Source organism: Topomyia yanbarensis, chromosome 3 (genome assembly GCF_030247195.1).
Source record: "Topomyia yanbarensis strain Yona2022 chromosome 3, ASM3024719v1, whole genome shotgun sequence".
NCBI classification, from domain to species: domain Eukaryota; kingdom Metazoa; phylum Arthropoda; class Insecta; order Diptera; family Culicidae; genus Topomyia; species Topomyia yanbarensis.
The window spans coordinates 168,188,516-168,213,831 of NC_080672.1; the positions used below are offsets into that span (position 1 = coordinate 168,188,516).

General features: G+C 40.1%; 2 protein-coding genes across 2 annotated transcripts in view; both read left to right on the plus strand.

Moving 5' to 3' along the window:
- The first annotated feature begins 3,108 nt into the window (after positions 1-3,108).
- Positions 3,109-4,638, plus strand: LOC131687372 (uncharacterized). The gene is made up of 2 exons (XM_058971455.1): positions 3,109-3,395; positions 4,491-4,638. The coding sequence occupies exons 1-2, from the start codon at positions 3,109-3,111 to the stop codon at positions 4,636-4,638; spliced, it is 435 nt and encodes a 144-aa protein (XP_058827438.1).
- A 16,511-nt stretch (positions 4,639-21,149) lies between these two features.
- Positions 21,150-25,316, plus strand: part of LOC131687373 (uncharacterized) — a 133,789-nt gene continuing 129,622 nt past the window's right edge. The window contains exon 1 of the mRNA XM_058971456.1: positions 21,150-21,329. Within this exon, the coding sequence (XP_058827439.1) occupies positions 21,316-21,329 (14 nt within the window). The 5' untranslated portion in view covers positions 21,150-21,315. The remainder of the gene's footprint in view (positions 21,330-25,316) is intronic.

Consider the following 25,316-nt stretch of genomic DNA (forward strand, 5'->3'; position numbering starts at 1 on the left):
TGGAGAACCGATAGACATCGAGTTGAACGAGGTATTGTATGTGCCGAAACTTACCAGTGGACTTGTGTCGGTGAGTATCCTTGCGAATAAGAGCATTGTTGTGGTGTTCACTGAGAATCGGTGCGAAATTCGAAGCCGCCCCGGACAAGTGTGTGCGGTAGGCGAGTGATACAGAAGCTTGTACCGTTTGTGTGTTCCGGAGCAGGCGATGATTAGTACATGGCGCATTGCTTGCATACGTGGCACAGACTGCGTACTGTGTAGCAATGTTGACTTGAGGGAAAGATGGCGCGGGCGCCGTTTCCTTAAAGTGTGGATAGAGATTCCAAGGAAAAACTGAACATCGAACACGCTGATCTCAGTGGTCCGACGAAGAGATCGCTGAGTGGAAACCATACGGAAATGTGCATTCTGAAGAAGAAGTTTGACGCCGCAGAGAAAATCAAGGACTTCATTTGCTTCTGCAGGACGCAGAGGGACAAGGCTCCCAGGGTGCTGTAATCGGACGGTGGAGGAGAATTGCAGAACTTTCTCCGTGCGGAAGGTATTGTGAGCCAGTTCAGCGCGCCATACCGCAGCAAAAAGGTGTGCTAGAAAGGCGAAACCGATACCTGAAAGAAATGGCGCTTTGTACGTTGTTGGAGGCCAAACTGTATCAAAAGTACTGGGGAGAGGAGATTCTGACGGCAACCTACATTCAGAATCGAGTAGCTTCCAGATTCATCGGAATGAGTCCTTATGAGAAGTGATATGGAAAACTTCCGTCGTATGAGCACTTACAATATTAAGTATTGCATAGGCTGCGAAGCCTGGGTACACGTTCCAACCGAGACACGCAGGAAAATAAAGCCTAAATCACGAAAGCTGGTGTTTGTAGGCTACTCCAACGAGGCCTATAGGCTGCTAGATACGATTTCGGACGGAACAACCATCAGCCGGGATGTAAATTTCCTCGGGATTGGCGTATGGACAGTGAACGCGAGTGGATGCTAGAAGCTACTGAATCGACGGTTGAGTTGGAGCCAATAACGGTTCCGGTAATCACGCGTGAGCCGGCACCCGTGCCGGCATTCGTAAAAAATCCTGAGGATGAAGAGAATGTTACCGGCGCGGTTTGGAGAATATTTTGTTAGTATGGCAACGATGGACCAGGAAAAGAAACTTTGATCCTTGCATTAAAGTCTGGATCATGGAAATGCTGAATAACAGAAAAGTATCTGCTGAATTGGGGGAATCGTCCATAACAATAACGACCACTAAGGGATGTCCTCAAGGAGGTGTATTGTCGCCCTTGCTATGGTCGCTTATTGTAGACGATCTACTCAATAAACTTGCGGAAAAAGGCTTTGAAGTTGTTGGATTTGCTGACGACGTGGTCATAATAGTTCGTGGGAAGTTCGACGACATCATCACAGATCGAATGCAATCTGCATTGAACTGCACTTTCCAGTGGTGCCAAAGAGAAGGGTTAAACATAAACCCCTCCAAAGCAGTTTTGGTTCCGTTTACTCGCAGAAGAAAAGTGACGCTCAAAAGCCTGACAATTAATGGATCTATCCTAAAATATTCGTCAAGTGCAAAATATTTAGGAGTCATTCTAGATGAGAAACTTAACTGGAACTTACACTTAGAGCAGGTAATAAGCAAAGCCACAAATGCTCTCTGGATAAGTAAGAAAACTTTTGGAAAAAAGTGGGGGCTTAAACCTAAAATGATTCATTGGATCTACACGGTTATAGTAAGACCAAAGATAGTGTATGCTGCACTAGTATGGTGGCCGAAAACAAAGCAATGTACGGCCCGGAAAAAATTAGACAAGTTACAACGCTTGGCCTGCATGGCCATAATAGGAGCAATGTATAGTACACCAACAAAGGCCATAGAGGCAGCTCTTAATAAGCTTCCACTGCATCAATACGTGCAAATGGAAGCCAAAAAGAGTGCACTAAGGCTGCGAAGAAACAATAATTTTCTTGAAGGCAATCTTTTTGGGCATCTGAGTATACTGAAAGATTTCTTCATGAATCCATTAGTAGCAATGAATGAAGACTGGATGGAAAAAAGCCTAAACCTAGACATACCGTACCAAGTGGTTGAAATGGACCGTCGAACTTGGGAGATAGGAGGCCCAAATATTCTACCAGGATCAATTAATTTCTACACAGATGGATCAAAAATGAACGATAGCACTGGAGCTGGAGTGACTGGTCCTGGGCTTGATGTCTCGATACCAATGGGAAGATAGACAACTGTTTTCCTTGCAGAAATATATGCCATCTTAGAGTGTGCATCTATATGTTTAAAAAGGAACTATAGACGCGCACGGATTTGCATATTTTCTGACAGTCAGGCAGCTCTGAATGCACTAAAATCCTACGAATGCCAATCCAAATTGGTGTGGGAATGTATGACACTACTGAAGCAACTGGCTGATAAAAACCAGGTTTATCTGTACTGGGTACCAGGCCACTGTGGAATCGAAGGAAATGAAAAAGCCGATATACTAGCTAGACAAGGCTCAAACTTACCATTCATTGGACCAGAGCCTTTCTGCGGGGTGTCCAAATGTGTATTACAAATGGAAATCAAAAAATGGGAGGAAGATGCAATACAGTCAAACTGGATTGCAACAAATACTTCAAGGCAATCAAAACTGTTCATAACTCCAAACAAGCGAGTTATGGAAAAAATACTAAACATAAATAAAAAATCACTAAGCATTGTTATTGGGCTACTTACGGGGCACTGCCCGGCCAGATATCATTTGAAAAAGATAAATCGAAGTCAAACAGAAGTCTGTCGGTTTTGTGACTGTGATATAGAGACCTCTCAACATTTGCTCTGCGACTGTCCAGCACTACTAGTGCGTAGAAAACAATATTTCAACAAGGCCATACTAAGTCCTTGTGAAATCTGGTTAGAAAATCCCAACGTGGTAGTTAAATTCATTCTAAGAATTATACCAGACTGGGGTACTTCGCACCATCAGACAACGACAGTTACCCTCAATGGTAACTCGTCGACCTGAACCGATGCGATATTAAGCAGGGGTATACCACAATAGATCAACTCAATGGTCGCGGTGGTTCCAAATCCCAAAAAAAAAAAATGGACCAGGATGAGCCGACTACGTACGCGCAAGCAATCAGCTGCCCTGACAAGGAGGAATGGATTGCGGCAATGGATGCTGAGTACGAGTCGTTGGTGTCGAACGATGCATGGGAGTTTGTAAACCCGTCGCCTGCTTGCAACATTGTTGGTAGCAAGTGGGTGTACAACAGGAAGTTGGATGCGAACGGCAAGTTCGAGAGAATGAAGGCCAAACTCCTGGCGCATGGATGCAGCCGGCGTTTTGGAGGAAATATTTACCCCAGTGGCGATGCGTTCTACCTTCCGTATGTTATCTGTTGCGGGCCATCAGCAAATGTACGGAAAATACTTGGGCATTAAATCTGCGTACCTCTACGGAAGCTGAACGAGGGAGTGTATATGCGCAGCCTCCAGGGTACCTGCCAACCGGAAGTTTGAAGAAAGTGTGCAGACTAAAGCGAAGCATTTATGGCTTGAAACAAGCGGCAAGAGTTTAGCACAAGAAACTAACGGATACTCAAGCAGCTTGGATTCGAACAGTGTAGTTCCGGTTGGTGCTTATATTGAAAATAGATTTGTATGAATGGGGTGATGTATATGCTCATATTTGTGGATGATTTGCTGTTGGTCTGTGCACAGGAGGAGGAAATCGCCAAGGTCAAGCAAGCGTTGCAGAAGCGACTGAAGATTACAAGGCTAGCTGCCATCCGAAGTTTCTTAGGCATTCGTGTGCACAGAGAAATTAGGACGGATTCTTTGTGATTTTATCAAATGAGTGGTGGCACGATTTGAATTGGACAACGCTAAAAGATCGAAGTGCCCAAGGCATCCGGAATACTACAAGGTGACCGAAAATATCCCGAAGATAGAGAGTAGCGAGGAATACCCCAAGTTGATCGGTTGCCTGCTGTACTTGTCCGTCAATAATCGTCCAGGCGTCGTTGTGGCGGTCGGAATCTTGAGTTGGAAAATTAGTTGCCCGTCGATGACCGACTGGACCGAGGCGAAGCGCATAGTGCGCTACTTGATATACACGGTTGACTACGGATTGAAACTTGGAAGGAGTGGACGTGAGCTACTGCTATCAGGATATTGCGATGCCGATTAGGCAGGCGATAATAGTGACCGCAAATCTTGTACTGGCTACATGTTCAGTCTAGGAGGAGCGACCGTGACTTAGGTAAGCCGATAGCAGAGCTACGTGGCCATGTCCACCATGGAGGAATACGTGACCCTCTCAGAGGCTACGCAGAAAGTTGTTTGGCTACGGCGTTTACTAGCTGAACTGAACGAGAAACGACGATCATCTGCGAGGATAACAGGCGTTGCCTAGATTTCGTCGCATTGGATCAGCAGAAGAAAAGTTCTAAGCACATAGACACACGCTACCACTTCACCAGGAGCTGCTGTTCATCGGGCGATATCGATCTGCAATACTATGCGTCGGAATACATGCTTGCGGATATCTTGACCAAGCCGCTAGGGTTAACCAAGGTCAAGAGGTTCGGTGAAAAGATGGGATTCTCAACCATGCTGATCGAGGAATAGGCCGTTAATGAGACTCGGGGTTAAATTCGCGAGGAGGAGTGGTCGCGCTCTTTCCAGATCTTGTGCTAGGCGTTTATGCGTGAATACACCCCTGTTGAGAACACATAAATCTGTTGATTCTATTTGACGTTTGTTAGCTTCGCTGAGTTCATCGAAAACAAAAACACATTGTTCAAAGAGTGCGGTTGTGTAATTCTTTATTTCGTTCGGACTCTCCGTGTTTTCGTAGATCTAGTTCCGTCGATCGATTGTCCGCCCACATTGGGGGAATATTGCGAGTCATGTCGATCATGTCGATTTTCTTGTGCTTTTCTACAAATAGTTATGTTGCGAAAACTTTTAGGTGCGCCTTTTGCTCCACGTTACTCTTCAACTCGATTTGTTCTAAGTTACTCGTCCCTTGTGTTAGTGGCTGTGTCATGGTTACCGCAACATTGCGTTCCGTGGAGTATTTTTTGGCATAACAAAATAGGTTTTTAGAGGTATTTCCTTTCGCTACAATCTAAAGATGCTACCATGTTTAACACTTATGAGAGTTGCACAGATCGTATCTCTTATCAAGGTGAATCCAGGTTTGTGTAACTCTTTACCCCATCCTACTAACAAAAACTCCTTCCCGTGACAATCGTGGAGATGCAGAGGTATACACGGTCTCCATAACAACGTTTGCTACACTAACATTCCTTTCCCTCCCCGATGACTGTAAAGACGAACTCGGCGCCGTTATTGACATTTGAACGTATAGAACTCTCAAAACGTGCACATTGATGGATAGCTATTCCCAGGCCACATTCGTTGATTCTCTGTGCAATTTTGCTTGTTCTGGCCAATCACGGAGTAGCAACTACGAATTGTACGGTCATCATGCTCATGCTCAATCTAAAGAAGCTACCAAGCCCATTAGTTTGACACATATTGCCCCGGGTACATACATGTCAAAGTAATGGGATACAATATGCTAGAGCGAGACCCCATGTTTTAGTCCGTGAATACATGGAGACAGTAGCGCTTTGCTCCCTTTAGTAGTTATAATCTCTTTTTTTAAATAGATCGATTTCAACAGATTTCGTTATATTCAATTGAATGTTTTCAGACGTCCTTGTTAAACTGTCGCTGGTTGGACTTTCCAGTTTTCAACAGCAACCATAATAAACTCAGGACTATATACATGCAAAAATAAAACAACACAAAGAATAAGTTCTTTTAACTTACTTTTGAGTTGTGCGTCGCTTTCGCACTTATTAGTGTTGTCAAAAATAAAACGAGAGATTCGACTCAGTCGAGGTCTTCCGCGATGTAGGGTACTTTTGAGTTGTTTTGGGTACATTCACAATTAGGTAAATTCAGCTTAAATTTTAGTATATTGAATTCAAGGTTGAGTATAAAAAACTTATCAATGAGTTGTGGTTTTTGCCGTGGTTAAATGCCGCTGTTAACACTGATGATTTATTATTTCGCTCTTACGTATGCTAGACCCATTAGTTTGACACATCCCAGTCAAAAAGGGCAATTTGCTGGCTAACGGGGGGCTATTTGCCAACTCGGATGCACTAATTGCCCTTCAATTTGCCAGCAAGTTATTTTATACTTAAGCCACAGAGAACAGACGTCCATCTTCAGCATTCAACTTGTGTAAAATCTCTAACGGTTTCGAAGGTAGTTTGGATATCTAAACCAGGTGCGCTACTGTCGTCATGTTTTTTTGTGGCTGAGTACGACAGAATTGACAGCGGTTATTCCTCTACCCAGTCAAACTAGTCCGGAACTGATTCGGACTTCCAGCATGAATTCCAGCTCAAATGCGTCAACCGATAGAGTCGGAATCGGTTGTTTTCTTTGAGCTAAATCCCATGCAGAATCCATCCAGGATTTCGAACCGGTTCTGGAATCGATTTGACGGATAGTTGGGATAGGTTGGTGTGGCGGCGCTAGTGTTTTTAGTATATTAATTCAAATGTTTACACACGTTTTTTAAATATTTTTGTTCGATCATGGATGTCTGTTCTCTGTGCTTAAGCCAAACATGAACCGCCATGTTTGAAAAAACGCAAAAAACAATCAAGTCCATTTCAGTCGTCAGCAAATTTGTCTATATATTGAAATTGCCTTTAAATCGCATTCGCAAATCGCATTTGTTCCTAGGGGCAATTAGCACAGCCGAGTTGAGTCAAACGTCAAACTATTTAAATCGCCTGACCATGTTTGCCCCGGGTACACACATGTCAAAGTAATTGAATACAATATGCTAGAGCAAGACCCTAGGGGCAGATCACTTGTGATGCGTTTTTAAAAATCAGCCAAATTAAATGCATTTCTTTCCATCAAAATAGAAATTCATAATGTATTTTGCGTTGCGTGTAAGACGTCAAAACCCTACAAAAAATTGGCCCTACATTCAACAAGCGTAGGACGTTTATTAAACAAACTTTTCTGCGAGGGAGTGCAAAGTTGATGCAAAAATGGAAATTAGATGCATTTTTTCTAATTTGATGCAAATTTGTTATACATTTCTAGAGTGATCTGCCCCTAGGCGAGACCCAATGTTACATCGAGACAGTAGCGCTTTCCTCCCTCTAGTAGTTATAATCCGTTTTCAACACTTTGTTTTCAGCGCTATTTGTGAGCGATTTCAACGTAGAATCGTCCACAATCATCAGAAGTTCGAACCTGCAGGGGACGTTTGAACTAGAAAAGGTACGCAGCCATTCATTTTTCTCCGCTCTTGTATCCTTTTTGCCGATAGTTGCGCCTCTACGCCCGAACTCTTAAAATTACCCGCTCGGCAAAAATATTCACAGCACAGACGTTAATCGAAATCGACGATCGTCATTTAGTTTGCCGAGAATCGCGTCGCGGAGGGAAGTGTACAGAAGTGAAAATATCCATTACAAAATTTTCTATTTGGCTTGTTCTCGCTAGTTACACAAACTAAGTTTTAGTTAATAGTAGTTTTAGCTAATTATATTGGAAGGAAAGGTAGTTCGCAGTGTTTCTGAAATGATGGGTTACGGTAGGTGCTTTTCCGACTAAAAACTTGTTCACTTGAAAAAAATTAAGTCGATTTTTTTGAATACCAGCGCTCTAGTTAGAGTGTGGCCAAAACGTGTTTGACGTATCCAAACGAGCAGAAATCTGACGTATTTCTATTGTGAATACGTCAAATTTCATGTTCGGATACGGATACGTCATGGCCTCATGGCCACACTAACGAGTGCTCTATGAAAAAGGCGGTGACATTCTCGAAGTTTTGATTTAAATGTTATTTAAAAACCATGTCGATTTCTATATCAATTTTTCAACCAAAATATTCACCAAAGGACAAGACATTCAAAAGAGCGTTATGAAGAAGAAATAAAGTTACGATGTTTTAGTATCACGCTTACAGTTATTTTTGTTATCTTTGTTGCACTTTATTTTAGTTTGGTTGATTTTGGTGACTATTGTTTTCATCTATAAAGCAGTCCTATGACTGAATTGCTCAGCAGAGACCGTATGTCAACGAAAAGAACAAACATTTGTAGTTTGTCAATTTTGAGCAGTATTGTATTGTTTATTGGAGGTTTAACTTCGATTGGTCATTCGCTCTTAATTTTGAGCAGTGAATAGGAGACAAAAGTTTTGTTATTCTAGGCACTACTCTTACACTTCCAACATTTTTCAGCTAGCCAGTTTTAGTATTTTATTTGCGCTCGCATTGTTACAGGTACTTAGGTTTGATCTACTGTAGAATAGATTGATGAATTGAAAATAACACGTGCCGAAAGTGTATCAGTGGAGCTTGCCCGAATAGAAATGTACAATAACAAAACCGTAATATTCACTGTGACAGTACAGTAATTTTACAATAATTTACAGTGAATTCTAGTGTTATACTACAATACAAAAACAGTAAACTTTAACGTTTCTACAGTAAATTTCAATGTAAAATCGACTTTTACAGCAAAAAAGGGAGGTGGTTATGTATCTTAACATTAAAAGAATCGATTTTTCTCAATACATTTTTTTCACGAAAACAGTAAAATTTAATGTAAATTTACTGTATCAGTTTTTTTGCAGAACAACAAAATTGATTGTTACATGGAATTTTATTGTAAATATACTGCAAGAACTACGTTGAACAATGTTGAAACAGTAATAACTATAATATATATTGTTTTATGATTGTTTGTAGGGTAAATGCTATTGTAAAATTCTATTCGGGTGGGCTAACATGACTATACACTTCATCTATATTATATTGTTGAATATCGATTTTAGATCACCGTGAACTTATTTTGGCGGATTTTAATTGATATTTTTCGGTGAAAATGAACGGAAAGAGGTTAATTGTTTTACGTTTCGGCCTACTGTTTCTTTTCAGCCATCATCAGAAATTTACTAGCTATACTACCCTCCATTCCCCCATTGGGTTGCTTTTCTGACAGAAAAGCAACCCAATGGGGAATAGAGGGTAGAATAGCTAGTAAATTTCTAATGATGGCTGAAAAGAAACAGTAGGCCGAAACGTAAAACAATTAACCTCTTTCCGTTCATTTTCACCGAAAAATATCAATTAAAATCCGCCAAAATATTGTATTGTTCAGAACTAATGAATTGCGCACTCTTATCCCCCTTTTAGAAACATTACCCATATGAGAATTTTAGTGAAAGGATTTTAGTATAATTTAATGATATAGATACAAAAACCGATTAAATTAAAATAACGTTACAGCAGTACCAAAACTAACAAAAATAAAATGATGAAACTGTATTTATGCACTTTTGATGTGTCAGTTGCTTGTTCGTTATTATTTCGAACGTGCATTTTTCAACAGCATTACTGAATAACGAAACGAAAGTTTGCCAGTATGTACATTGAGAGGCTTAGAATGCGGGGATAGATAATCTCGGTTTGTTTACTTTTGTTAGATACGGTGATCCAAAAATAATGCTTGAATCTGTTCTAAATATTGTTTGCTCGATTTTGTTATTGCTCTTTACTTATGTGTTTTTACTACTGTCAGTCGTTACACGTACTTATGAAAAAAATTAAAACAGTGTTCTATTCATGTTTCAAATTGTGCAAAATTTAAAACAATAGTTGAGCTGCTCTAAATCTTTTCCAAAAAAGCACTCGAAAGATAGAACTGCACAGCGAAAGCATTGCGATTGATCTGTTTTAGTTGGTGATGCAAAATAGGACAGCTTATATAGAATACATCAGCATTGCGAACAGCCAAATATACGAAATGTGTGAAAATCAGAATATTTTCGATATTTAATTTAAGAAAATAATTTGTTTATTAACAACTTTACGATAACTTGTCGGCATATGCTTTAACTCAGGTCAAGGCAACAATCTTCATGCGAAGAAAATAAACCTGAAAACTATGTTCGGTTTGTTTTGGTAATCGCCAAGCAAGCTTCGTTTTGAGAAAGACATCCACGTTCGAATAAAGTATAAAATATATCCGTTAAAATACTAGCGCTACCATACCAGCATACCCCAAGTAGGGGTATAATTTGGTCAGTAATTTTTAAATCATTTCACGAAATTCAGTAGTTGGCACGCCGAGTGGATAAGCACCCATTTGAGAGCAAATAAATGTTTACAGAAAATATATCCACTATGACAGAACAATGGGCTCAAAATACTGACCACAAAAAGAAATTGGCAACACTTTGTTTCCAACGCCATCTGTGAGTGGTTTCAACCAAGGACGGGACATGCGGATAGATGTTTTCTTTTTCTTTTTTTTCATTTCCAATTCTGCTCACAAACGCTCTCATTCTGGTTCACATGTTACTCGCATGCTTTCTCATTCTGCCTCACACTGGTTCAAAGTGACGTTTCAGAGCTGGATTAATTTGACACTTTTTTTCTATCCGCAAAGTTCCGTCCCAGGTTTCAACGTAGAATCGCCAACAATAATCAGAAGTTTGATCCTGCAGCCCCCACTACTTTTACGGTAAACGGCAAGTTACGGCGGGTAGCCTAGAACAAAGTTTAAATAGCCTACTGATCGCCGCTGCTTAAACCTAAGACAAGACATGACAATCGGCTTCTTATTTTTCATTCGACATTCTTCTTTTCGCACATGTTCACCTTGTCGAAATCTTCCCAACAGTGTTGCTATTTTTATTAATGAAAATGGAGCCTTGCTAATTTATTTTTTGCCGGCAATATTTAGTATCGTGAATCCACTATATTGATGAAGGGCATCGTTTTTCCATGTCATAGGTGTTTAGCAAGGTTTGATGAAGCCATTTTCTGAAAAATTTTAGATTATGTGGTTTCTGTGTTATTTTTGTTGAAATTTGGAAAAATATTTGTTTCACTTTACCGCACAATTTCTGTTCAATTTGGTCATTTTTACTTCTTTACCGATAATAATTTTATTTGTCAAAAGTGATGACAATATTTTCCTATAAATATAACAACACTGCCAAACATCATTTCGCTATCCCTGCAGTAACATTGCGTAGGGTGCAAAAAATCAGAATCAACCAATCAGGAGCTGAACCACTCTGGCGTAAAATTGGAACAAAAACGCCCCCCCCCCTATTGTCACGTCTTGCTTTACACTGATAAAATAAAGTACCCATTATAGCGTAGAAAACTACGCATTTTCAATAAAAGTAAAATAATTCTTTTTTTTTAATCTTAAATACGTTTATTTAGGCCCAAATGCTTTAGCTTAACGAGGCCGATAATTTTTTTTTTTTTAATTACATGTCACATGTTAGTGGGGGAAGGGAAAGCCGTATTTAGGGGCGGCTTGCTCCCCTCTTATGTAAGTAAAGGAAAAAGGTAGGAAGTGGGATACATATTGTGTAATTGACATCGTCGTTTGCTGATTGATCATTGTGGCGGATATGCACACTTTGTTGTAGTGTTGTAGTTTCCAGCCTGTAATCGCAGGGGCGAGGGGAGGGTCGATATTTCGGATAATTATTGGCACTCTATATCATCTGCATGTGAGGTATGTCATGATGTTCTGGATAGACGGTTATCAAGAAGGGTATGCACCGAAGACTCGTGAAGCAATGCCATATTGTAGATACAGGGATAGGTTGGTGAGATTCTACTGTGAATGAGAGAGGGGAAAATGTATTAAGCTTGGACATCAATAGTTTTCAAAAAGATATAGATAATAAAAATATAGGGGTGGTCACGGCTTGCTAGGACGTCCCGGACTGGCACATAGGGTGATCTACCTCGGGCCCGAAGGGAATCTATTAGTTGGGACCTGGCAATATAGTACTCTGCGCACAGCCAAACAACATGCTCGATGTCGTGATAGCCGTTCTCACAAACATAATGATTACTTTCAGCAAGCTCTATACGACGGAGATGCGCGTCAAACGAGTAATGGTTGGACATGATCCTTGACATCGTACGAATAAAGTCCCGGTTCACATCCAACCTCTTAAACCAAGCATTCGTTGATACCTTCGGGATAATGGAATGTAGCCACCGTCCCAGATGCCCATTGCTCCATGAGGTTTGCCAACTATCGAGCGTCCTCTGACGAGAGATTCTGAAAAATTCGTTGAAGCAAATTGGTCTTTCGTAAGTGTCGCCTTCTAATGCGCCCACCTTGGCTAAAGAGTCCGCCTTCTCATTGCCCGCAATAGAACAATGTGACGGGACCCAAACCAAGGTAATCTGGTAAGATTTTTCAGATAAAGCACTCAGATATTCCCGTATTTTCCCCAGGAAATACGGTGAGTGCTTTCCAGGCTTCGCCGCACGGATGGCCTCAATGGAGCTGAGACTATCCGAAACGATGAAGTAATGGTCTGAGGGCAGGGTGTCAATGATCCCGAGAGTATACTGAATGACAGCTAATTCTGCGACGTAAATTGAAGCAGGATCATTGAGTTTGAATGAGGCAGCAAGATTTTCGTTGAAGATACCGAAGCCTGTGGACTCGTCGAGAATTGATCCGTCAGTGTAGAACATTTTGGCGCAGTCGACTTGATGGTATTTGTCGTAGAAAATATTTGGGACCATTTGTGGGCGAATATGATCCGGAATTCCACAAATCTCTTCCTTCATGGATGTATCGGATGGATGTAAAATACAGTTGGATCAGAAGTATCTAAGAGATGAGCACGGTTGACGTTACACGTAGATGAATTGATGTTCTGTGCCATGTAATCGAAGTACAAGGACATGAATCGGGTCTGAGAATTAAGCTCGACAAGCCTTTCGCAATTTGCAATCACCAATGGGTTCAGAATATCGCATCGAATGAGCAATCGATATGAGAGGTCCCAGAATCGATTTTTCAGCGGAAGAACGCCCGCCAGCACTTCGAGACTCATCGTATGGGTCGAGTGCATACAACCCAAGGCAATACGCAAGCAACGATACTGGATTCGCTCCAGTTTGATGAAGTGTATGTTCGCAGCGGAGCGAAAGCAGAAACATCCGTACTCCAAAACTGATAATATCGTTGTTTGGTACAGCCTGATTAGGTCTCCTGGATGGGCACCCCACCATGTTCCAGTTATTGTACGGAAAAAGTTGATCCTTTGTTGGCACTTCTGTTTCAGATACCTAATGTGACATCCCCAGGTACCTTTAGAGTCGAACCATACCCCGAGATATTTGAATGTTGAAGCCTGAGCAATAGTTTGATCCATTAATTGAAGCTGTAGTTGCGCTGGTTCACGCTTTCTAGAAAATACGACTAGCTCAAGCAGACAAATTGTCCAAGATATCTTGCAGTGGTCCTTGCAAGTCGACGGCTTTAGGACCTGTAATAGAGACCACACCGTCATCTACAAGCTGCCTTAGCGTGCAGGAATTGACAAGACATTCGTCAATGTCATTCACGTAAAAATTGTAGAGGAGAGGGCTTAGACATGAGCCCTGGGGAAGGCCCATGTACACTCCTGGCCAATAAAATAGGTGTGAGATAAAAATACATGAAATTTTAAGTTTTCTCTAAAACTATTTTTTTATTCCAACATTTTATAATTAGGCACAGTCGTAAATATGAAAAAGAACACTTTAATTTGTAAATTAATTGTTATGCTTTACCGTAACTCTCTCTTCTCAATGAAATCCAAAAAAGTACCTGGTCAATGAAATAGGTGTATTGTAATCCATTGCATTAAAATTTTTCAAATCCAATGATTTTAAGACTTTAATATTTTTAACAACTAGTAGCCTGTGTAACATCTCTTATTCAACCAAATTTTATCCATTCGCCTTGGCATTGAGTCATTCAAACGCTGATAAGTTTCCGTTGGCATAGTGTACCATTCCTTTTAAACTGCTTCCCACAAACGACCCTTATTTCTGAAATTTTGACCGGATAACTTCTTTTTAAGTACATTCCGTAGATTTTCTACGGGATTGATGACAAGAGATTGGTAGGGTCCGAAATTATAGTCACTTTATTATCCCGACATCATTCCTTTACATATTTCGGTGTGTGTTTTCGATCAATATCTTGCTGAAACTGCCATATAAAGGCACGTTATCTTTGACATAGCACTGCATGACATCCTTTAGGATGTCCATCCTTTAGCCTTGCATTCGTATCTTGCCATTATAGTGGTGTTGTGAAAAATAGGACCTGCGTAATTCCACGAAAAGTACCCCCAAACCTCATTATTCTCGCCCCCGTGCTTTACCATATTTTGCGTGTGTCGCAGATCAAACTTTTTGCACTTTCGACGCCTAACATTTCGTTGTGCATCGGACGAAAATAGGTTTATCTTCGATTGGCTCCTTGAAAGATATGTCGCCATTTTTTTATTCCTTCTGAACCAGGCTCATTAACGGTGTTGAAAAGTAAATTGCATATTTCTGTGAGGGCTTTTGCTTCACAATAGTGGAACCTTTTTAGCAATTCCTTCTGGAAGATTTGAATTTTACATCTTAAGGCGAACTGTTCTCAGACTTACCACATTTCCAATTTGTGCTGTATAGTCGTGGATGACGCGAATGGATCAGATTTCGCTAATAATGCAATACAATGGTCAGCTGCTGTAGATGTTTTCTTGGTTTTTTTGCGTGTTTTTTTTTTCAAAGGTTTTAAGGCATTTGTAACAAAGTTTTCGGAATGCCGAAGTATATTCGCAATTTATTTATACGTCTTATTTTCTTTAACAAAATTTCTTAGCAAAACTCGTTCCACTTGAGATACAGTGAGATGATTGACCCATTCTCTAACAAATCATTGACTTATTAAACTTTAAAATACATTTATTAGCACGCAGAATACAAACTTTACCAAATAAAACATATAATGGTATTGTGTAAAATAATAACCCATTAATATATTTCTCACACCTATTATGTTGACCACACAAAAAAGCCTGTGGCAGTCTTGTTTTACATCTTGACAAAGATTGCAAATGTAATCAGCGCCAACAACCCACTAGTAACTTGACAGATAGGGTTACTGTGCCCTAATTCATCTTAGCACCTCTATTCATCCTACCCATTTGAACACATTAGTTAGAGCAGTATCTGCTCTCTCTATTCAGCGCATTGGCTCAAATGGTAGGACGAATAAGGGTGCGTTGTACTCGAATTTTCGCTTCGCTCAAACGGGAGTATTTTACATTTTCCAGGCGAGATTTTTTATTGTACTACTTATTAGGAACGAAGCAAAGATGTTGATACTGATTTAAGAGCATTACAATCACTGAAAGCCGAGTTATCTGCGAAAGAGTGTGACATCCCGACTAATGAGATGAATAAGGGCTCGTCTACCCTACCAAGGCTTGTGTGTGCGGTAGGTGTGATAGAGACTGCTGTAGCTTGGTATGTGTAACTGAGAGAAAAACAAAATAATCTATCACACACCTATTTTATTGGCCAGCAGTGTAGCTAAATCGTGATGTCGATAAATCGCCATGCGAGAAATGCATTTGTTTTTCAGACAACAGGTTTAGCAAAAAGTTATTTAAAATTGGCGAAAGACCATGCTGGTGCAACTTCTCATAAAGAATGTTGATCGAAACTGAATCGAAAGCCCCCTTAATATCCAACAATACTGATGCCATCTGCTCTTTGTTAGCATATGCCATTTGAATTTCTGTTGAGAGCAACGCAAGGCAATCGTTCGTCCCTTTGCCTTTGTGGAAGCCAAATTGTGTATATGTCAGTAAGCCATTTGTTTCGACCCAATTATCGAGGCGAAACAATTCTTTTTTTCGAATAATTTCCGGATATAGGACAGCATTGCAATAGGACGATACGAATTGTAGTCGGAGACTGGTTTTTGGTTGGCGATGACCCTCATCTGTCTCCAGTCATGTGGGACAATGTTACCCTCAAGAAACCTATTAAATAAATTCAACAAGCGTCTTTTGGCAGAGTCTGGCAGATTCTTCAACAAGTTGAATTTGATTCTATTTGGCCACGGGGCTTTATTGTTACATGATAAGAGAGCAAGCGAGAACTTCACCATCGTAAACGGTGTTTCGTTCGCGGTATTGTAAGGCGACGCGGCGCGGTAGATTTTCTGTGCCGGGGCGTAATCCGGACAAACCTTCTTGGCGAAATCGAATATCCAACGGTTTGAATATTCCACGCTCTCGTTAGTTCTGTTTCGGTTTCGCATACGTCGGGCCGTGCCCCAAAGGTGCTCATCGATGTTTCTCTTGTTAACCCGTCGACAAACCTGCGCCAGTAACTGCGTTTCTTAGCTTTCATTAAATTTTTCATTCGCTTTTCTAATATCGCGTACACTCGATAACTAGCAACTAACCCGTCGTTCCGGAAGGTTTTATACGCGGCAGCTTTCTCCGCGTACACGTCTGAGCACTCTTTGTCCCACCACGGGTTGGGAGAACGTTTTTGGGTGTTCACGTCGGGTACTCGTTTCGTCTGAGTTTGAATCGCGGTATCGAGAATCGAGTTGGACAAAAACTTATATTCTTCCTCCGGGGGAAGTACCTGTGTTGAATCGATAGTTTTGGACATCTCAGCAGCGTAGCTCTTCCAATCAATGTTTCGTGTGAGGTCATAGGGAACATTGATTGGTGCCGATGGTCTTGAACCAGTGGTGATTGCAATTACAATTGGTAAGTGGTCACAACCGTGGGGATCAGATATTACCTTCCACTTGCAATCTAACCGTAGTGATGTCGAGCATAAAGATATGTCCCGTGCACTTGCTTGCGCAGGTGGTCTAGGAATCCGTGTCATTTCCCCTGTGTTCAGAATTGTCATATTGAAGTTGTCACAAAGGTCTTGAATTGTCGAAGATCGATTATCGTCGTATAGACAGCCCCACTCCGTACCGTGAGAGTTAAAGTCTCCAAGAAGCAGGCGGGGCGAGGGAAGGTGTTCAATCACGTTGGAGAATCTTCGATATCCCATCATGGCCCTAGGAGGAATGTAAATAGAAGCAATGCAAAGATCTTTGCCTTTGATTGTTGTTTGACAATGCCTGGCGTCGAAGGGAGGTTGATTCGATTGAAGGAGTAGCACTTTTTGATCCCTAAAAGTACCCCTCCATATGAGTCTTCTCGATCCAAGCGGATAATGTTAAAATCGTGGAAGTTGAGGTTTATATTAGAAGTTAGCCATGTTTCACATAGGGAAAATGCATCACGACGATTGTAATTTAGCAAGTGTTTTAATGAATCAATTTTGGGGATAATACTTCTGCAGTTCCACTGTAAAACAGTGATCAGATCCCTGATTCCGTCTAATAAGTTAGCCATCGAAGGATACGATCGCTGTAAGGAGGGGCCATTGTTCAGTCAACTGTTTTAAAAATGTTCTTACTGTTGGTAGAATAGCAACAAATATTATAAAATAACAATATGGTTCACTTCTGTATTTCTTAAAAGACGGCACAATTTTGCAGTACGTAATGACAATTCTCAGTTCAATACAATACATTATAGTAGAGGTGGCGACATTCCTAGATTAGGGAGAAAAGAAACTTTTTTGGATTTATTATCTCTCCAGCAGGAGAAAGCTACATTATTTCGTTCTAATGATCATATTTTAATACCCACATGAGATAACGATCATTGAATAGTCTGACCAGTTCATTAAGAGGCACAGTTTACAGGAAAAAGGAAACAGAAAAATATTTCGCTGACGAAAATGCTCATTATCTGCTTACATGTATTTTGGGATAATTTTTTCTAATGCAGCTGCAGAATATTCTGGTAGTTTAAAGCAGTATCCCTAAAATGCAGCTGATGCAAAAACAAATTATACAGATAAACCCACAAAATATTCTACACTGAGCTCCAACTATTGATTTTTACGTTGCGCAGGCCTAACAGCACTTTTTTCCATCTGTTGATTTTTACGTTGCGCAGGTCTGGCAGCATACTCAAGGTTTCAAATACCAAATACCAACACATTAGGAAATGAACAATTTGCCCACCTTTCTCTTCTATACTTCTTGGGCTCGTTTGACATTTCAATCTACGGCACACGCTAATCGCAGAATGATTATTTTTTGCGATTAAAATCCTTTTTCGTCCACAGATGGCAGAACTCCTGGTTGTATCTCAATTTCCCAAAACCAGGAGGTATTATCTTCGGATTTGTACCAGCACTTCCAGTTGATGAATTATTTTTATTTTGTACCCTTGTTTGGGACAACCGAGGACCCTTACGAGGAAGTTCAGGTGAGTTTTGATTAGGTCTTTTCCTAGAGTTTCCAAGCGGAGCCAAAGAATGCCCCTCGCAAGGGTCGTTAGAGGCGTTATCGTCAGTTGGCAAAAGAGCGAATGGGTTTTCGGAGATAAGTGGAATAGCTCTTTCAAGCATTTCTGCGTGAGCGTTTGGAGCGATCTTTGGCGGATCGCTTCAGTTTATCCGCGCGAAGTTTGTACGTTGGGCATGTCAAAAGTGCATGCGGATTCTCCCCACAGTAAACACACTTCTCAGTGGGCCTACTGCAAGTATCATCCGCATGGCGTTCCCTACATTTACCGCACCGTTGCTTGTTGCTACAGTAGGTGGCCGTGTGACCTAGCTGCTTGCAATTGGAACAATTCATGACCCGCGGTACAAACAGGCTTACAGGTAGACGAGCTCCTCCCACTTCAACGTAGCTCGGAAGTGCAGATCCGGCGAAGGTTACGCGAAACGATTCTGATGGATAGTAATTCCCATCTTCGATGGACTTTGAGTGCAATTCCTTGCACTCCAAAATCTTAACTGATTGAAGGTTAGGGTCCTTAAAGCGGCCAGCCCCATCATTTATCAGATCATCGACAGTTAGACCCGCATCACTTACCATACCGTCGATCTCCACATCACGAGAAGGGATGTAGACGCGATACTCCAGCGTAAAGAGGCTATTGCTAACGATATCATTGGCCTGTTTCAAGTCAGTAACGACTACGCGCAGTTTATCTGACTGAACCTTAACCTTTTTAATCTCCGTTACGGCCGAGTAACGTTTTGTCCCGTGCAACAGTTATGCTGTTTAACGGTTTATTTTTGGGCCGAAAGTATACCACCCAAGGACCAGCGGATCCATCCTGGTAAACCTTGACTCGGGGGGCTGTGAGACATTGGGGGAAAGTGGATCGACCATAACATTATCTGTCTCCGAATCAGATATACGTTCCTCTTCCCATAAGATTCGTATTCGGAGGGTGATCCTTCTGTTTGTTCCATTTTGTTGCGGGAGCAACACGCTCGACCGCACTGTTTAACATAAATCAAAATAAAAAATCAAAAGCAATAAAAAGAAAAAAAATCGATAAGAAAAGTAAAAAACGAAGCACTTCACCAATTGGTTCCTGACGAGCAGGCAGGTGAATTGATCCTTCGTTTGTTTTATCCGTCACCCGCGTGACCTTCACACAGTAGAGAGCTGATATAGCTCGTCTAAACAAAGCCGTCTTTCAGGCAAGAAAACTGTTTAGTAACGCACTTCACTGCACTACCTTCACCGATATCGCAGGTAATAATTATCACTCGCGGGACTGTTTATTAGTAATGCTTTACTGCAGCCTCTGCCACAGCAAGCACCTTCGTACTACCGAAAAAACCAAACCACACCGGAGAGAACAAAAAGTACTTGTTTCTCGGTACAACGTTTGGTTACGAATGGAATAATTCTTTAAATTTTAAAGAGCTTGAACCCATAAATGAGTACAATCCTTGTACGTAAACCTGGGTATGTTTTACCCATCATTTTTCGCAGAACTGCGAAGAACAACAAAATGCGTAAAAAATACCCATTCATGCAAATCGCGCCAGAATGGAAAATACTGTCACCAAAAATTATTTCTGAATTTAAAAAAAAACATAAAATAACATTCATTTCACTTTATTGTCTCCTTATAAAAGTATAGAAATCTAGATAGAGATCCTATTCCAAAACTTCTTAACAAAATAAAATCGCCAACTGGATATATTTTTGATGGCTGAATCTTTTGGCTGCTCTAAAAATGCCGAACTGGTGCATATTTGCAACATCCTCAGTAGTATAAACGGCCGTTGCTTTCGTAGCATTGCCGAAATGTCCCGTTTCCGCCACGGACTCCGATGCAGGCTGATAATTTGCAGGTTCCGTTACGATCCTTAGTTGGCAGGTTAACTCGCTTGAAATAATTCTTAAGGATTTTTCACCCATTGTTAAGATCAATATACCAATTGACATTACCTCATCGAGTAGTTGTGAAATGGATAAAAAGTACTCATTGTTAGAAACAAAAATACCCATTTTTGACAGCTCGAATAATTTCCGAAAATGGGCAATTTGAATACATAAAATGGGTAAAGTTTTTTTTACTGTGTAGGTTTAAACCACGTATATGACACCCCTATCCTGTTTGCATTGAACTGACATAAGTCAACATCTCAGCGGGCACACAAATTATGGGCCCCACTGACAGTTCAGATTGTTCTGCTCATTTTGCTTGAAGCTCGTTCTGCACTAATCATATACCGTACGGTATAATTCGATCTTTAGATGTATGTCGAAAAGTGAAAAAAATGGACCGAAAAGTGAAGAAAAGTGTTGTTTTGAACATGTCGGTGAATAACAAAAACTTTTCGCCATGATACCAACAAATTAAACGAACTGGACCATCACAAAGTTGTGTCGAATGAAATCGATTATTTTTATTGTGGATTGACCTTAACGCGACGTTTTAGATCTTGGCTTTGAAATCATGGCGGCGTAGCAGATACCTCCCAGTTAAACTCATTTCGGAACCGGTTCGGATTTCTTAATGGAGTCATTATGGATTCCAAATCAAATGCAACAACCGATTCCGACTCAGAATCGGTTGTTGCATTTGATTTGGAATCCATACTGACTCCATTCAGGATTCCGAATCAAATTCCGAATGGTTTGACCGGGCTGGTTTAAACCGCCTTGCCACCTTTTCGTTTACTGTGAGGGGACGTTCGAAGAAGAGAAAGCAGTACGCAGCCATTTAATTCTCCGCTCTTGTGTCCTTTTTGCCGATAGTTGCGCCCCTACGCCCAAACTCTGAAATTAATCGTTCGGCAAAAACTGCGACATAGACGTCAATCGAAATCGATGATCGTTATTCAGTTTGCCGAAAAAGTACATAGCGGAAGGAAGTGCAAAAACGAAAAAATTCATCACAAAATTTTCAGTTCTGCTTGCTCTCGTTATAGTAGTAGTTAATAGTAGTTTTTGTTAACTAAATAAATTGAAGGGAAAAGTAATTTGCGAGGTTTCTAAAATAGTGCGTTATAAAAAACACGAAATGTGTGAAAATCAGTAAGTTGACGATATTTCATTAAGGAAAAAATTTGTTAGATCTGTGCGAAGAAAACAAGCCTGAAAACTATGTTCTGTTTTGTTTTGGTACTGGCCAAGCGAGAATCATTTTGAGCACAGAACAGAAGTCCACGTTTAAATGAAGTATAATATATTAACAAATGCCCGTTAAAAACGCACCATCCAACCAGTATACCCAACCAATGTACTAAATACAGGTATGGCAAAGAGGGCACTTTGGTATTCGTAAGATGAATATTACATGAGTGGTGTGAGTGATCACAGAATAAATCGACTTGCTTTCGTCATACCCTTTGTTCCGCTCCCATTGTATCGTGTGAACGCTATGACGTCGACCCGATGTGCTTCTGGATTGTTTACATATTTTTGGTTGCCAATATTAGCAAACCGTGTGTTTTGCCACCCCTATATAAACCACATTATATCCCAACTAGAGGTATAATCTACACGCCACCGAAAAACTACCTAAAATTCAGTACTTTTGACTCAATCTCGTAGTATCGTGCAGGAAGGTAAAATTAGGTAAACCGTGTTGAAGGTAGTTTCCATTTAACTACGGCAAAAATAACTCAACCTTGAGTTTAATTTGCTTAAATTTAAGTTGAATTTATCTAATTTTGAGTATACCCCCAACAACTTAAAAGTACCTTACTGCTCGGAAGACCTCGACTGAGTCGAATCTCTCGTTTTGTTTTTGACAACACTAATAAGTGCGAAAGCGATGCCCAACTCAAAAGTACCTAAATTTACGTTAAAAGACTTATTCTGTAGGTTTTATTTTTGCGTGTAGGGGGAGATCACTCAGAAATGTATAACAAATTTGCATCAAATTAGACAAAATGCATTTCATTTCCACTTTTGCATCAGCTTTGTACTCCCTCGTAGAAAAGTCTGTACAACAAACGTCCTACGATGATCCATTTTGTTAGACGTATTGTTGAATGTAATACTAGTTTTTTGCAGGATTTTAACGTCTTACACGCAACGCAAAATACATTATGGGTTTCTATTTTGATCAAGAGGGTGACATGACGTCATATTTGCGTAGTCAACATAAGAACTTTGTAACAAAATTAACGAAATTTGTTCTAAATACGAACTAGGAGTACTTTAGTTTGCATCAAATCAATGAAACTGTGCATTGTTTTCTTTTGTGCTTCCGCTCTACGCATAATTGTCCCATGTGTATATGGAATTCCATAGCACATGAAACAGTTATGCTTATAGCAGTAGTTTACTGCTACTGTTGTTTGTTGATGACATTTCAAGTGATTTTGACGTTATCAAACTGACCCCCATCGATCGGTGGAAAAACGATGTTGCCTATTGTAAAACTCTGCATGTAGAGATAAGGATGTCAATTGCCTGATTTTGATAAAAGAAATGCATTTAATTTCGCTGAAAATGCATCACAAGTGTTGTGCCCCCAATGTACTTAATTGTAAGGTTTGGCAATGCTATGTTGCTCTCGCTCCATTTCTGCAAGTTTATTACGTAATAAATTTCGACTCCATATATTAGAATCCAGTACATTGATCTGCCCCTAAGATATAATTGTGTCGACTATTTTGAAATAGTTTCATCAAATTCAGATATCAATTTCTTCAAATTTTATAGGGGACCTTAAGCTACTAGTACAATGTAATATTTGGAAAAAAATCCTTTCCCGAAATAAATTTGGACTGCTGTGTATAGGATTTTCAAATATCTAAACAGGGTGTCAAAATTTTTATTCGTTTTTGTTAGTGCGATTGTTTGTCAATTTGTCAAACAGTGTACTGACCCGTTTGTCAAATCATCGAACAATGTAACGCTGTAGTTTGTCAAATTTGTCGAGAAGTTTCACAAACATGATTCGAAAAAGTTGGCTCTTTCGACATCAAAAAATCCAGTCAAGAAATGGGCGGATGCTCACGGGAGTTGAATATTTTGACGTATGACTATATTGGTCTAAGCTAATTACCCCTAGGAACAAATGCAAAACAACTAAATGCTCGGCTTGGGAGATTCGCAAATCTTTTTTTTTTCAAAAATTCATATATTTTAATAGAGTTGACCAATTTCATTGCATTATACATTTAAAGAACCGGATATTCTTTTAGTTATTACTAGTGTAGATTGGGATATTACGGTACAAAAATACCGTAGTTATTCCGGATTGCGTTAGGATAAGTTGGTTTTGCCATCTGGGCTTTGTATTAATTACATAAAACAAATTTTATGAGACTAACTTTACACTTTTTACACTTGTAGAATTTGTTAAAGCACGTCATACCAAATTAAATTGAGGTTTGGACAAGTTTCCACGAGGGTATTGTAAACGATTCAATGAAAAAAAGACTCCAAGATGACAAAGTCTATTTAAGTGGCAAAAGACTGTGTGCATTAACCAAATCCAACCATCTTTAGACTATGAGGACGATTGACCGGTGAATCCGGAACATGGTTCCAGAGGGTTACTTTTATCAATTCGCAAACGTATCAAAAACATCTACGGCGCTTCAAAAAATGGTTTAAGATATTCAAAACAAGTTTGGAGTCCATTTGGCAGCGATGGTCGGTTGCGGTGAATTTGAAATATTTGGTACTCATAACTAGTCGAAATCTGGGATGGGACATGTGGATAGAGAAAAAACAAGTGTCAAATTGATGCAGCTCTCAAATATCATTTTGAACCAGTAGGGATAAGAATGAGATGGCATGTGAGCGATATGTGAACCAGAATGAGAGCGTATGTGAGTAGTATGGGAAATAGAAAACTTCTATACGCGAGTCCCGGCCCAGGTCGCAATTATATCTGGCAGTGCAGCCGGCATTAAAAGCTGGAAGTGAACATAAAAAGAAAATGTTCCTAGAGTGCCTTTCTAAGGAGTTGTGCATAAAGGAAGTGAAACAGTGAATCAAAAAACCAGGTCATAAGAAAGAAACAAAAAATCTAACATCGATTTTTATACACAACTACGATCAGTATGTATGGTGCCCTACATGCTCCATGTGCAGAAAAAAACGAAATCTGAAAGAATGACGAAAAAGTGAAGCCACAAACGTCTAGAAAATTGTATCGATCGCAAAACGTATGTTTACTGTTCTGCGTGTTATATTTACTTATGTACATTTCATTATCGATTGCCCAACGACTGCATCATTCGGAACAATTGTTTACGGCAGCGGTGCTGAACATTTTTCGTACCACGGATCCCTTATAAATCACCCTGGGTTGCTACGGACCCCCACGGATGAACATCGATTTTGTATGCTATCAATATGTTATTTTCAGTTTGTTAGGAAACAAGACTTGAAATTTCAATATGCACGACTTACCTTTCAATATAGGGGCCCCTTTTCAAAATTTCGGAAGAAAAATGATGTAAGGTTTTGAACGCTTATATCTTCTGTTGTACTGAATGGATTTAATCAATTTCTTCGGCATTTTGTCGAAAATATTTGTACCAATGTTGTATTAAATTTTGGAATATGTAGGACATTCATTATTAATGGAAAAATAGTGCTTTGAAAAATCTTCCGAAAACGACTGGGAAAAGTGAAAATTTTCAGCCCATCCCGCACAGAGCCGTCAATATTGTGCACCAACCGAACAATAAAATGATGAAAAGTTTTAAATACATGTTTGTTCCTATGATTATTCGTATTGGGTTGCTTGACGAGAGTAGTTGGTGGGGAAAGCCGGCATATTCGTTTTGGTTATGCCATTAGAAGCCGGACGGAAAAGAAAGGCTCATGCACTACACGAGAACGAGCGAGAAAGCGATAGTAGTGCATATTAGCAAAAGCGTTACGTTCATTTTGAACCTTAATAACTTTCTTTCTACTAAACGGATTACTCGCCTTGTTTCATAAATCGGAAGGAAAACGTTCGACGCTTGCTGCCGATACGTTGTATGCTATATAAAATTTGTTTGAATAGTTCAAAAACTACATTAAATGAGAATCAACATTAATGATAAA